General features: G+C 40.4%; 1 protein-coding gene across 2 annotated transcripts in view; it reads left to right on the top strand.

Annotated features, from left to right (window-relative positions):
- ARMT1 (acidic residue methyltransferase 1) overlaps nt 1-13,727 on the top strand; it is a 25,970-nt gene that overhangs the window by 3,343 nt on the left and 8,900 nt on the right. For both annotated transcript variants that reach the window (XM_023517941.1, XM_012810106.2), the window contains exon 3: nt 12,702-12,946. In XM_023517941.1, the coding sequence (XP_023373709.1) occupies nt 12,813-12,946 (134 nt within the window). In that variant the 5' untranslated portion in view covers nt 12,702-12,812. The remainder of the gene's footprint in view (nt 1-12,701; nt 12,947-13,727) is intronic.

Raw genomic sequence — 13,727 nt, 5'->3', positions numbered from 1 at the left:
GTAGCTGGGACCACAGGCACCCGCCACAACGCCCGGCTATTTTTTGGTTGCAGCTGTCATTGTTGTCTGGCAGGTCCGGGCTGGGGATTCGAACCCGCCACCTTAGGTGTACGTGGCTGGCACCTTAGCCGGTTGAGCTATAGGTGCTGAGCCAAGATTTATAATTGATTGACATACTGTGCTGATTAAAGATGAGAAAGACTCATTAACATTCAGATCAGGATGGACTTTATTTTATTTAGAGATGGGGTCTTGCTCTATCACCCAGAATGTTTTCTGTTTTGTGAGCATTTGTTAACTAAAAAAGATTCAACAGTCAAATTGAACTGACCTATGGGACTCAAAAACATCCACTTTTAAGTTGCAAAATCAGTACATAATGGGAAAATCCAGTGATGTTAAAAAATGTAAGGTTAATTCTTTACATCGAATTCCTTACACCAGATTGCAGTGGCATAGTTGATTATAGCCTTGAATTCTGGGTTCAAGAGATCCTCCTGCTTTAGCCTCCCACATGATGAGAATTTAGAAATCACCTTATCCATTCAATTAATAGATGAGGAAAAATCCAAATTAACTATATTTCATACGTATAGGCAAGTTCAGTAATCTGTTACACAATAGACTATGACCATACATACACAAGTACATCTTTTTTTGACCAGCCTTATTGGAAGGCTGTAATTAATACATTATTTTTAAAGCGTTAACAAAGATTTAGAGAAATGGTTGGTGTTCTTGGCCACATTGAAATGGTGCAAGATGGCACATGGGCAATTTGAGCATAATATTGTGTTTCTCTCAACCTCTTTAAAATTTTTTTTTGCAGTTTTTGGCCAGGGCCGGTTTTGAACCTGCCACCTCTGGTATTTGGGGCTGGTGCCCTACTCCTTTGAGCCACAGGCACCACCTTCAATCTCTTTTATATTATCGTCTTTGAAACTAACCCTAGCATCATACAGGGATCACCTATTCTTTTGCTTAGATCCAGCTTGTCTTGGACACTGACTTTTTTTTTTTAAGTTTTAAATATTCTTTATGTGCTATTCTACATAAACCACACTAAAATACCTTTCAGTAAATAAAAAGCAACGTTATGGTAGACACAGGGAGTCAGACTGGAATAGTGAAGACCAAAAATATACAGTAAACATTGCTACCTTATCCCCAGGCCTCACCTTTAACAGGCTAATGAACACAAAACACCAGTGAGTTTTATTGGTTCTGATACAGTGAAGGGATTTTACCTACTATTTAAATATAGTCACTTAACTGGTTATATAAATCTGTTGTTTTTGTTTGTTTGAGATAATGTCTTACTTGCCCTGGATAGAGTGCCATCATAGCTCTCAGCAATCTCAAACTCCTGGGCTCTAGCAATCCTCCTGCCTCAGCCTCCTAAGTAGCTGGGACTACAGGTACTCGCCATAATGCCTGGCTGTTTTTTTTCTATTTTTAGTAGAGATGGGGGTCTTACTCTTGCTCAGGCTGGTCTTGAACTCCTGAGCTCAGGGAATCTACCCACCTCAGCCTCTCTGAGTGGTAGGATTACAGGTGTGAGCCTTCAACTCCGGCCCAGTTATATAAATCTAAATGTAAACTGATTTTCAGTAGGTGGTAAGATAGCAATTTACCATCTTTGTAACAAGTTGAACATTACTAATTAAATCCATTCATATCTTTAGAAGGGGAAAACAGTGACTGCATTTACTGAATTGGAATCGCTATCAAAATTTTAAAAAAGCAGGCTTGGCACCTGTAGCACAGTGGTTTCAGCACCAGCCACATGCACAGAGGTTTGTGGGTTTGAACCTGGCCCGGGCCAGCTAAACAACAATGACAACTGCCACAACAACAAAAATAGCTGGGCACTGTGGCAGGTGCCTGTAGTCCCAGCTACTTGGGAGTCTGAGGCAATAGAATTGCTTAAGCTGAGAGTTTGAGGTTGCTGTGAGCTGTGATACCACCGCACTCTACCGAGGGCAACATACTAAGACTCTGTCTCAAAAAACCAGTCATATTATTTAACCACAGGCCAATCTTAGGACTGTCCCAACAAAAATATTCTGTCACTCATTCATGATCTGAATTTTGGTGTGATACCAATTAAATTATGGTACACATAAAAAAAAGTCATAAGACATTTCAGTTTTGTAGTAAGTAAGGCTGTGGCCAATTATTACTCATTAGTAACTTTTTGAGATAAGCTTTCAAATTCACCTTCTGCCTTCTTAATCCAGTGAAGATCATTTTTGTTCCAAAGATGTATGTCTTGGGATTCTCTGAGTATTCCATTAATGTATCCTCTCTGCAGGTGATGGCTGTGTTGTTTTTTGTATAAGAGAATCCAGCAGCCTGACCTGTCATCTGCCCAAAGAGACCAATGGAGATTTGGCTCTGTCTTGTGCTTGCCTCCCTTTTCTATGGTATGGCACTGTGCACCCTTTTTATTGTTGGGGTCTCATCGAGGGTACACAGAACCAGGTTACGTTGATTTCCTTTGTTAGATAAGGGCCCTCTTATAATTGTGTCCTGCCCCAAAGGTGTGCCACACCCCTTATCCCCCCACCCGCTCCCTCTTTCCCTTTCTCACCTCTCCCCATCCACCACCCCCTACTGTGTAGGATGCTTTACTAGAAATAATGTGTTCCTCCTCCATCCAGGTTAATACAAAGGATATAAAGTCTCCATCTTTTTTAGTGGCTGAATAGTATTCCATGGTATACATATACCACAGTTTGTTAATCCATTCCTGGGTTGGTAGGCATTTAGGCTGTTTCCACATTTTGGCAATTGTAAATTGAGCTGCAGTAAACATTCTAGTGCAAGTGTCCCTGTGGTAAAAGGATTTTTTTTCTTCTGGGTAGATGCCCAGCAGTGGGATTGCAGGATCAAACAGGAGGTCTAGCTTGAGTTCTTTGAGGGTTCTCCATACTGCCTTCCAAAAAGGTTGTATTAGTTTCCAGTCCCACCAGCAGTGTAAAAGTGTTCCCTTCTCTCCACATCGACACCAGCATCTGCAGTTTTGAGACTTTGTGATGAAGGTCATTCTCACTGGGGTTAGATGGTATCTCAGGGTGGTTTTGATTTGCATTTCTCTAGCAATTAGAGATAATGAGCATTTTTTCATGTTTGTTAGTCATTTGTCTGTCTTCTTTAGAGAAGGTTCTATCTCTTGCCCAGTGATCTAAGGGATTGTTGACTCTTTTTTTTTTTTTTTTTAGACGGAGCCTCCAGCTATCCCCCTGGGTGGAGTGCCATGGCATCACGCTCACAGCAACCTCCAACTCCAGGGCTCAAGCGAGTCTCCTGCCTCAGCCTCCCAAGTAGCTGGGACTACAGGCGCCTGCCACAACACTTGGCTGTTTTTTGGTTGCAGCCATCATTGTTGTTTGGTGGGCCGGGCTGGGGATTCAAACCCGCCACCTTAGGTATATGTGGCTGGCGCCTTAGCCGCTTGAGCCACAGGCACCGGGATTGTTGACTCTTTATGTTTATTAATTTGAATTCTCTGTAGATCCTAGTTATCAAGCTTTTGTTTAAATCAAAATATGCAAATATCCTTTCCCAGTGTGTAGATTGTTTGCTTTGGTTTTTGTTGCCTTAGCTGTACAGAAGCTTTTCGGTTTCATTTAGTCCCATTTGTTTATTTTTGTTGTTGGGATTGCCACAGAAGTCTTCCTCATAAAGTCCTTACCCAGGCTGACAGCTTCCAGTGTTTTCCCCACACTTTCTTTGAGGATTTTTATGGTTTCATGCCTTAGATTAAGGTCTTTTATCCATCTTGGATCGATTTTTGTGAGTGGAGAAAGGTGCGGGTCCAGTTTCAGTCTTTTACATGTGGATGTCCTGTTCTCCCAACACCATTTATTGAATAGGGATTCTTTCCCCCAGTGTATGATTATTTGGTTTATCAAAGATTAGGTGGTTGTAAGATGTTTGTTTCATCTCCTGATTTGCTATTCGGTTCTAAATGTCTCTGTCTCTATTTTTGTGCCAATACCATGCTGTTTTGATCACTATGTCCTTATAGTATAGCCTAAAGTCTGGTATGCTGATATCCCTGGCTTTGTTTTTATTACTAAGAATTGCCTTAGCCTCACGGGGTTTGTTCTGGTTCCATACAAAGTGAAGAACTATTTTTCTAAGTCTTGAAAGTAATGAGGTCGGTATTTTAATGAGATAGTATTGAATCTGTAGATTGCTTTGGGAAGTATAGACATTTTAAGAATATTGATTCTTCCCAGCCATAAGCATGGTATGTTCTTCCATTTGTTATTATCTTCTACTATTTCTTTTCTTAGGGGTTCATAGTTTTCTTTATAAAGGTCCTTCACCTTTTTTGTGAGGTATATTCCTAGGTATTTAATTTTCTTTGGAGCTACTGAGAAGGGGATTGATTTCCTTCTCTCGGCTGTTACTGGCATATATAAAGGCTACTGATTTGTGGACATTGATTTTACATCCTGAGACGTTACTGTATTTTTTTGATGACTTCCAGGAGACTTGTGGTTGAGTCTTTGGGGTTCTCTAAGTATAAAATCATATCACTTCCTCTGCCCCTATTTAGATGGCTTTAATTCTCTTCTCTTGCCTGATTGTATTGGCTAGAACTTCCAGCACTGTGTTGAATAGTAGTGGCAATAGAGGACCTCAGACCACAAGGCCATAATGGTGAAGCTCAACTCCAACAAAATTGTTCATCCCCACACAAGTCTTGGAAACTAAAGACTTGTCTTATTCCGCTCTTGGGTGGAAAAGCTTTCAGTTTTACTCCGTTCAGTATAACAGCTGTGTGATCAGTTTAAGAAATGTGCTGCCAATGCCTGTATTCTTCAGCGTTCTAATTAGAAAAGGCTGAGGCAAGAGAATGGCTTAAGCCCAGAAGTTGGAGGTTGCTGTGAGCTGTGATGACACGGCACTCTACCTAGGGTGACAGCTTCAGGCTCTGTCTCAAAAAAAAAAAAAAGGATGTTGAATTTTATAGAATGTTTTTTCTGCGTCTATTAAGAGGATCATATGGTCTTTGTTTTGCTCCTGTTGATATGGTGAATTATGTTTATGGATTTGCATGTGTCAAGTAGGAATGAATCCTACTTGATCGTGATTCATGACTTTTTTAATGATAAACAGTAATCTGTTTGCTAAGATTCTATTGAGAATTTTTGCATCTATATTCATTAGTGAAATTGGTCTGTAGTTCTCCTTTTTAGTTGGGTCTTTTCCTGGTTTTGGTATCAGAGTGATGTTTGCTTTATAGAAGGTGTTGGGGAAGATTCCTTCCTCCTCAATTTTTTGGAATAATTTCTGCAGTATGGGTATAAGCTCTTCTTTGAAGGTTTGATAGAATTCTGGTGTGAAGCCATCTAAACCAGGGCATTTTTTTGTTGTGGGATTTTTTATTGTTTCTTTGATCTCAGTGCTTGAAATTGGTCTGTTCAGAGGGTCTATTTCATCTTGATTAAGTCTAGGAAGGGGGTATGATTCCAAGTATCCATCCGTTTCCTCTACATTATCAAATTTGTGGGCATAGAGTTTCATGTAGTATTCAGAAACTTTTATCTCTGTGGCATCTGTTGTTATTTCTCCTTTATCATTCCTGATTGAGAGTACTAGAGAGTTTACTTTTCTGTTTCTAGTAAGTCTGCCAAGGGTTTATGTGTTTTACTTACTTTTTCAAAAAAAACCAACTTTTTGTTTCGTTAATTATTTTGTTTTCAATTTCATTAATCTATGATTTAATTTTGGCTATTTCTCCACAGTCTCTCCTAAGCTCAGGATTTGGAGCAACCTCCAACTCCTGGGCTTAGGCGATTCCCTTGCTTCAGCCTCCTGAGTAGCTGGGACTACAGGCGCCTGCCACAATCCATGGCTATTTTTTTGTTGCAGTTTGGCCAGGGCCAGGTTTGAACCCGTCATCCCGGGTATATGGGGCCGGCGACCTGCCCACTGAGCCACAGACACCATCTGGCTTTCTGTTTTTCAAAGGTAGGCATCTATCTAGCCTGATAAATTTTCCTCTCAGGACTGCTTTTGCTAATTTGTTTCTTCATTGTTGTTGTGTTTGAGGAAATTAACAAGTTCCTCTTTAATCTCTTCCTGAACCCAACTGTCATGCAGCATAAGGTTGTTAGTTTCTAAGACTTGTGTGGGGATGAAGAATTTTGTTGGAGTTGAGCTTCACCATTGTTGCCTTGTGGTCTGAGAAGAAACATGGTATAATTTCTGTTCCTTTAATTTTGCTGAGGTTTGATTTGTATTCTAGGATGTGATCTATTTTGGAGTATGTGCCATGAGCTGATGAGAAAAAAGTATATTCTTTTATTTTGGGATAGTGTGCTCTGTGTATGTCTATTATTCCCATTTAATCTGGGGTCACTTTAAGTTCTTTGTATCCTTGTTTAGTCTCAGTTTAGAGGATCTGTCCAGCTCTGTCAGAGGAGTGTTGAAGTCCCCGACTATTGAGGTGTTACAGGAAATCATACTGCTCAGACCTCTCAAGGGAGCATTTAAGTTAGATGTGTAAATGTTTAGTATTGAGATGTCTTCGTGTTGTATTTTGTTCCTTTGACCAGTATGAAGTGTCCATTTTTGTCTTTCTTAACTAAAATAGCTTTGAATCTGCTTGCATCTGAGAATAAGATTGCAACCCCTCCTTTCTTCTGATTTCCATTTGCTTGATACGTTGTTTTCCATCCCTTAACCCTGAGTCTTGATTTGTCCTTCAGGGCTAGGTGTGTCTCCTGGAGACAGCGTATGGATGGCTTGATGGCTTGCGTTTTGTCATCGAGTCAGCCAGCCTGTGCCTCTTCAGTGGGGAATTCAGTCCATTGACATTTGTTGAAAGTATTAATGGTTGAAGTAGAATTCTATTCATCTTATTGTGAGGTAGTTCGTTGTGTAGTTTAATCCTTTGTGCCATTGTGAAAGCTTATTCTGGCCTTTGGCTTTTAGATGTTTACTTTGGTGTGGTCCATTGTGGTGTTCAGTATTGAGAAAGGTCTAAGTATTTCCTGTAGAACTGGTCCTGTGAAGAATTTCCTCAGTGCTTGTATATCTGCAAATGATTTGATTTCTCCATCAATTCCATCAAGCTAAGTTTGGCAGGATACAGGATTCTAGGCTGAAAATTATTTTGTTGTTTAGGGATGTTGAAGGTGGATGACCAAGCTCTCCTGGCTTGAAAGGTTTTAGTTGAAAAGTCTGCTGTCATCCTAATGGCTCTGCCTTAGTAGGTCAGTTGGCTCTTGCTCCTAGCTGCTTGCAGGATTTTCTTCTTCATCTTGACTTTGGACAAGTTCATTACAATGTGTCTTGGAGAGGCTATGTTAGAGTTGAGATGACCTGGGGTTTGATATCCATCTGAAAGGAGTGTGTCTGAATCTTTAGTAATACTTGGGAAGGTTTCATTTATGACAGTCTCCAGTAGGGCTTCCCTACGATCTTCTTCCCCTTCAGGGATTCCTGTTATCCATGTGTTTGAGTGCTTCATGGAGTCTCGTAGTTCTCTAAGTGCCTGTTCTGCTTTCTCTCTCTTCTTTTCTGACTCTCTAACTACCGGGGTTAAATCAAAGACTTTATCCTCTAACTCTGATGTTCTTTTTTCTCTGTGCTCTAATCTATTTTTGACACTTTCCACTGCTTTACATTCCCTGATGGTCTCCTTCATTTCTTTAAGCTCATCCATACCTTTTCTATATTCTGCATATCTTTGGTCTGACTTTTAGTTCTGTCTTTCCATTTTTCCTTCCAATCCCTTTATTGTCTCAGTTATCCATATTTTAAGTTCCCTTTCTATCAAATCCATTAATTCTTCATAGGAGGAGTCTTCTTTAAAAATTGCCTGGTGGTCCCCTGAGGAGTTGCTCAGGTTCTTCATGGTGCCTGAATGTTTCTCTGGCTTCCTCCTCATGTGTGCTTTCTTCTTGTTCACTTCCTTCTGCACCTTTTTCCTTCTCACTTCTTCCTTTGCTTCACGTTACCTTGTCTCAGAGTTTAGGTGAGGAAGAGGCCTCTTGGTGTGGGGTCAGGAGGAGGAGAAGGGCTACAGCCAGGAAAGGAGAAAAAGAAGAAAAGAAAAAGAAAAGAAAAAGAAAAGGGGGGAAGAGTAGGAGAAAAGCAAAAGAAAGATAAAGAAGAGAAAGGAAGGCCAAAGAAGGGGGAAAGGGGAACTAATAGAAGAAAACTGAAGAACAGGAGAAAGGGAGGACAGGAAGGGAGGATGAGAGTGATGGAAGAGATTTTGTTCGGCCCGGTGCTGAGGCCACACATACAGCTCAAGGGTTGTGAGGAGCTGAGCTGGGTGGGTTCCTCAAAATTAGGCCCTCCTTCCTTGTCTGTCCGCAGCTAGACTCTTCCTCTGCCAAGAAATAGGAAGAGAAGAAAAGAGCCAACACAAAAGCAAGAAGGAAAAATTTAATAAGGAATTTAAAAAAAAAAAAAAAGAAAAGTGGAGAAGTTCTTCAGTGTAATCTTTCTACTAACTTTCTTCCTGCAGCCAAGAGTAGAAAGTTCTCCTGACTTCCTTGAGCCAGTCTGCTGGTGTGGTTAACCTGCCAGATCACCACTGTGTCACACAGGCCCTCAGCAAAGAAAGGGTGGAAAGGGAAAAGGAAAGAAAAAAGAGAAAATATATATATATAAACATAGATAAAGGAAAATTAAATGTACCGTTGAATCAGATTAAAGGGAGGGAGGGAAGAGGGTTAAAGAAAGAAAAAAGAAAACAGAGAAAAAGAGAAAGAAAAAACAAGAAAGGGGGGACTATGTTAGCTGATGCCGAAGCACCTCACGTGGAAGAGATGAGATGAGAAGAATCTCTATCAACTGAGAGAATGCAGTGGAGTGTATTAGGGTGAGAGAATAGTTCAAGCTAAAATTCTGCAACCAGGAAAAAAATAAAATAAAATACAGTTAAAAAATACAGAAGTCCTTGCTCTTTTTGAATGTAAAAATTGAAGATAGGAGAAGATCCAACCGTACAACTTGGCAAAAAGCAAAGCACATTGAGATAAGATAAAACAAACAAACAAAAAACACTAAGATAGCCTGATGTAAGCAATCTCAGCAACCAATTGAGGAAGGAAAGAAGAGAGAGAAAAAAATTATAATAAGATAAGCAAAATTAAAAAGAAGAGAAAAACAACAATAATCAAAAAAATTATATACAGATAAGGCATAGGGATTCTATTTTTGTAGTATATTTATGCTGCAGTGTACTTCCTGGACACCAGGTGGCGCGGTGAATTTGGGGGACAAACACACACCTGTTAACCTCTCTCTGGTTGCCGGGCTTAGAGCAGTTTGCCAGCTTATTTGTTCCTGGAGATCGCCTGTTCACCTCACTACTCAGCCAGGGCAAATCTGGGATTCCACAGTTCTCAACAATTGTTCAGAGACAGGTCTCTGCAACCATTCCCATGGGGAGCGAGGGTCCCTGGGTCTGTCCCGAGTGAAGGACTGCTTCCCCCAGGCAGAACTCAGACTGCTGCGCACTGGGCACACTTCTGAACAAAATTTTCTTGCCTTTCTCAATATCGGTGACAAGTATGAAGATTCCTACTCCAAAGCCCAATGTCCCACTCTGTAATCACTGACATTTTTGTTGATGAATGGTTTTAATGTTTATCACAAATAACATGATTTTATTCTGCTATATTTATACATTTAGCATGTATCATACAACCTTGAGTATTTTGTCATATTTTAAGCAAATTATCAAATAATTGAACTTACGATTTCAAATTTTTTTAACTAGAGTGATCTAAAATGCAGTAATTAAGTCTTAGTGTATTACTACTTGGCTTGTATGCCTATAAACCATCAGGTAACTGTGATGGCTGAGAGAGAGAAACAGGGACCATTGTCCCTCCAGCCCTACCCATTTCATGCTCTCCTGGGCATATGATGCCCCTAAATAAAATGATGACCTAAGTCTATTCGGGGCAGCCTTTCTGTCTCCTTTTGCATGCCTCACTCATACCTACAGCCACTCTTCTTAGGCCCCATCTGTTCTCCTAGCTCTAAAAGCCCCTAATTATAGTAGTACCAGGCTACATTGTGCCCAAAGGCACCATGACACACAGTTTTCTGCTCACCAGTCTTAGTAGCCACATGCTTGTCCTGTAGACTACCTGTTTTAGCAGACAGGCGCCCCTTAGAGACAGGGGTCTAGGCTTTATTCAGCTTTGGCCCTGAGTTTAGTATCTGGCACATACAAAGTTCAGTAAAGATTTGAAATGACTTGAAGTTATTTGCAAGTTAACAAATTGGCATTGCCACAAATATGTGTTTTAGTCCATTATCTCTTCTAGACATTTTCCTGTGTAAAAGAGGGTGTTCACAAGTCTAAAAATCTCAGTTATTAGAATCTGTGGTTGGCTCGGCACCTATAGCTCAACCAGCTAAGGCGCCAGCCACATACACCTAAGGTGGCGGGTTCGAATCCCCAGCCCGGACCCGCCAAACAACAATGACGGCTGCAACCAAAAAATAGCTGGGCGTTGTGGCGGGCACCTGTGGTCCCAGCTACTTGTGGAGGTTGCTGTGAGCTGTAATGCCACGGCACTCTACCCAGGGGAACAGCTTGAGGCTCTGTCTCAAAAAAAAAAAAAGAATCTGTGGTTAATGAATTGAATTTGAAGAATACAGTGTAGAGATTTTGAAGAGGAGAGGAGTCCTCTCAAGAAAGTCATGTGTGGAATCTGGGGCCCTGCTCCTAAAATTTATCTTTTTTGCAACTTCTTTTCTTCTATTTCTTAACTTGCAGAATCTCTAAAGCTTCGACATTTTGTTCCAGCAGCAAAAAAAAAAAAAAATTCTACTTGGGAAAAAAGTGATCAGAGAAATGTCTATATTTAATACAATTGTAGGTCTGACACTAAGGACTAAATTCCTTTAATATCAACATGGTGATAATGATTTCATAAAAATATTCAATTGGGTTTGATGTTTATTTCCTACGTTTTTTTCTATATGTGTCTTATTAGGCTTCCATCTTTTTCTTTTCTTTTGTTAATGGGGCAGGAATCTTGCTAGTATAAAACCAAAGATGTCATGACATTTTCACTTTATTCTGAGCCCCATAACATCAGTTCCTTCTCCTGTTGGCCCATTATGTGAGATGATACTATAGCACCTTGTGTGTCAGGGTATTTGTCTGGAAACTGCTAGAGAACAAATAGTTGAAAAAACCCTTTCAACTGCCAGAAGAAACCTCACAAAGAGCGGAATACGTTTGGAATAGGTTTGAAAGCACGAAAGATGTGGGAAAATCTGGCAGTGGTTTAGATCATCCCACACGAAGATACAGAGGGACCAGAATTTTTTTTTTTTTGAGACAAGAGTTTCACTATGTCACCCTTGGTAGAGTGCTGTGGCATCACAGCTCACAGCAACCTCAAACTCTTGAGCTTAAGCAGTTCTCTTGCCTCAGCCTCCCAAGTAGCTGGGACTACAGGTACCTGCCACAACACCTGGCTATTTTTTGGTTGTTGCAGTTGTCATTGTTTTAGCTGGTCCGGGCCGGGTTCAAACCCACCAGCTTTGGTGTATGTGTCCAGCACCCAGCACTGTACCCACTGAGCTATAGGTGCCACCAGAAGGGCCAGAACTAAAGGGTGGGGTTGATAAGCCATGATTATGTGGATATGAAGTTTTTGTGTGTACTTTATCAACTTAAGAATTCTAAATTTGGGTGGCACCTGTGGCTCAGTGAGTAGGGCGCTGGCCCCATATACCAAGGGTGGAGGGTTCAAACCCGGCCCTGGCCAAACTCCAACAAAAAAGCCTGGCGATATGGTGAGTGTTATGGCAGGTGGCTCTAGTCCCAGCTACTCGGGAGGCTCAGGCAAGAGAATCACCTAAGCCCAGGAGTTGGAGGTTGCTGTGAGCTGTGTGACGCTGCCACAGCACTCTACCTAGGGCGATAAAATGAAACTCTCTCTCTTAAAAAAAAATAAATAATTTTTTTTTTTTTTTTTTGCAGGTTTTAGCCAGGGGCTGGGTTTGAACCCTCCACCTCTGGCATATGGGGCCCAGTGCCTTACTCCTTTGAGCCACAGGCGCCACCCCCCCAAAAAAAATAAATTTTAAATTTAATATTTATAATAGTTTGTTAAAGACCTAAAATGTAATTTTGATTTTTTTTTTTTTTTTTTGAGACAATCTCACTTTGTTACCCTGGGTAGAGTGCTGTGGTGTCATAGCTCTTCGACTCAAGCAATTCTCTTGCCTCAGCCTCCCAAGTAGCTGAGCCTAGAGCCACCTGCCGTAACACTGGGCTATGTTTTTAGAGACAGGGATCTCACTCTTGCTCAGGCTGGTCTTGAACTCCTGAGCTCAGGCAATCCACCTGCCTCAGCCTCCCAAAGTGCTGGGATTGCAGGTGTGAGCCACCATACCCGGTTGATACAGTATTTTTCTTTCTTGAGTTAAGGTTCATAAAAAAATGTTACTCTAGAGCAGCGGTTCTCAACCTGTGGGTTGCGACAGTTGACTAAATACACCCTGCATATCAGATATTTACATTATGATTCATAATAGTAGCAAATAACAGTTATGAAGTAGCAACAAAAATAATTTTATGGTTGGGGATCACCACAACATGAGGAACTGTATTAAGGGGCTGCGGCATTAGGAAGATTGAGAGCCACTGTGTGTGTACACACACACAAACACAGTTTATTCTTGTATTTTCACAGGCAGGTGTGGAAGCTGAAAAGAAAGCCATCTCACTTCTTTCTAAGTTACGGAATGAATTGCAAACAGATAAACCAATTATCCCCTTGGTTGAGAAATGTGTTGATACTGACATGTGGAATCAGTACCTAGAACATCATCAGAGTCTTCTAAAGGAAAGTGATGAAACGCCAAGGTGGTTCTACTCACCATGGTTACTTGTAGAGTGCTATATGTATCGTAGAATTCATGAAGCAGTTATCCAGAGGTAAGTATGTAACCTTCAGTAGTAAATATTTAGATAATTTCCACTTTTTTTGAAATTGTAAAAGGATAAATTTTAAAAGCACTACAAGTAGAAGCCTGAATTTTGTTAGTTCAGCAAATATTGATAGTATTGTTAGGACACTTCTACAAATGTCATCGATTTAATAAATTCTTGGCAGTTATAATTCACTTGCCTAGAGTAGACATAAGATTAATCTGAAGCATGAACTAAAGATTCTTATATCTGAATTAAAAGACATACTTATTGGAGCAAAAAATAATAATTTGACATATATAAATTAAGATGGGACAAAGTAAATGTATGTTTTGTTTATAAAAATAAATAATATGCCACATGCTACATTTATTTGTTATAAGGAGTCATCAGAACAGTGATTTACTCTGTTGTTTTATACACTGTCTTAATCTTTATTCATGGTTTTTGTTGGTTTTTTTTTTTTTTTGAGACAGAGGCTCACTTTGTTACCCTCAGTAGAGTGCTATGACATCATAGCTTACAGCAACCTCAAATTCTTGGGCTCAGGCAGTCCTTTTGCCCCGGCCTTGCGAGTAGCTGCAACTACAGGTCCCCATCACAACACGTGGCTAGTTTTTCTATTTTTAGTAGAAATGGGGTCTTGCTCTTAACCAGACTGGTCTGAATTCCTGAGCTCAAGCAGTCCATCTGCCTCAGCCTCCCAGAGTGCTTTAGTTGTATTTTTTTTTAATGGCTAAGTCAGAAAAAGACTCTAAAAGTATTCCAAAATGACTTTTTTTTTTTT

Source organism: Otolemur garnettii, unplaced genomic scaffold (assembly GCF_000181295.1).
Source record: "Otolemur garnettii isolate 467f Iridium unplaced genomic scaffold, OtoGar3 scaffold00126, whole genome shotgun sequence".
Lineage (NCBI taxonomy): Eukaryota > Metazoa > Chordata > Mammalia > Primates > Galagidae > Otolemur > Otolemur garnettii.
This window is presented reverse-complemented; position numbering and strand designations above follow the sequence as displayed.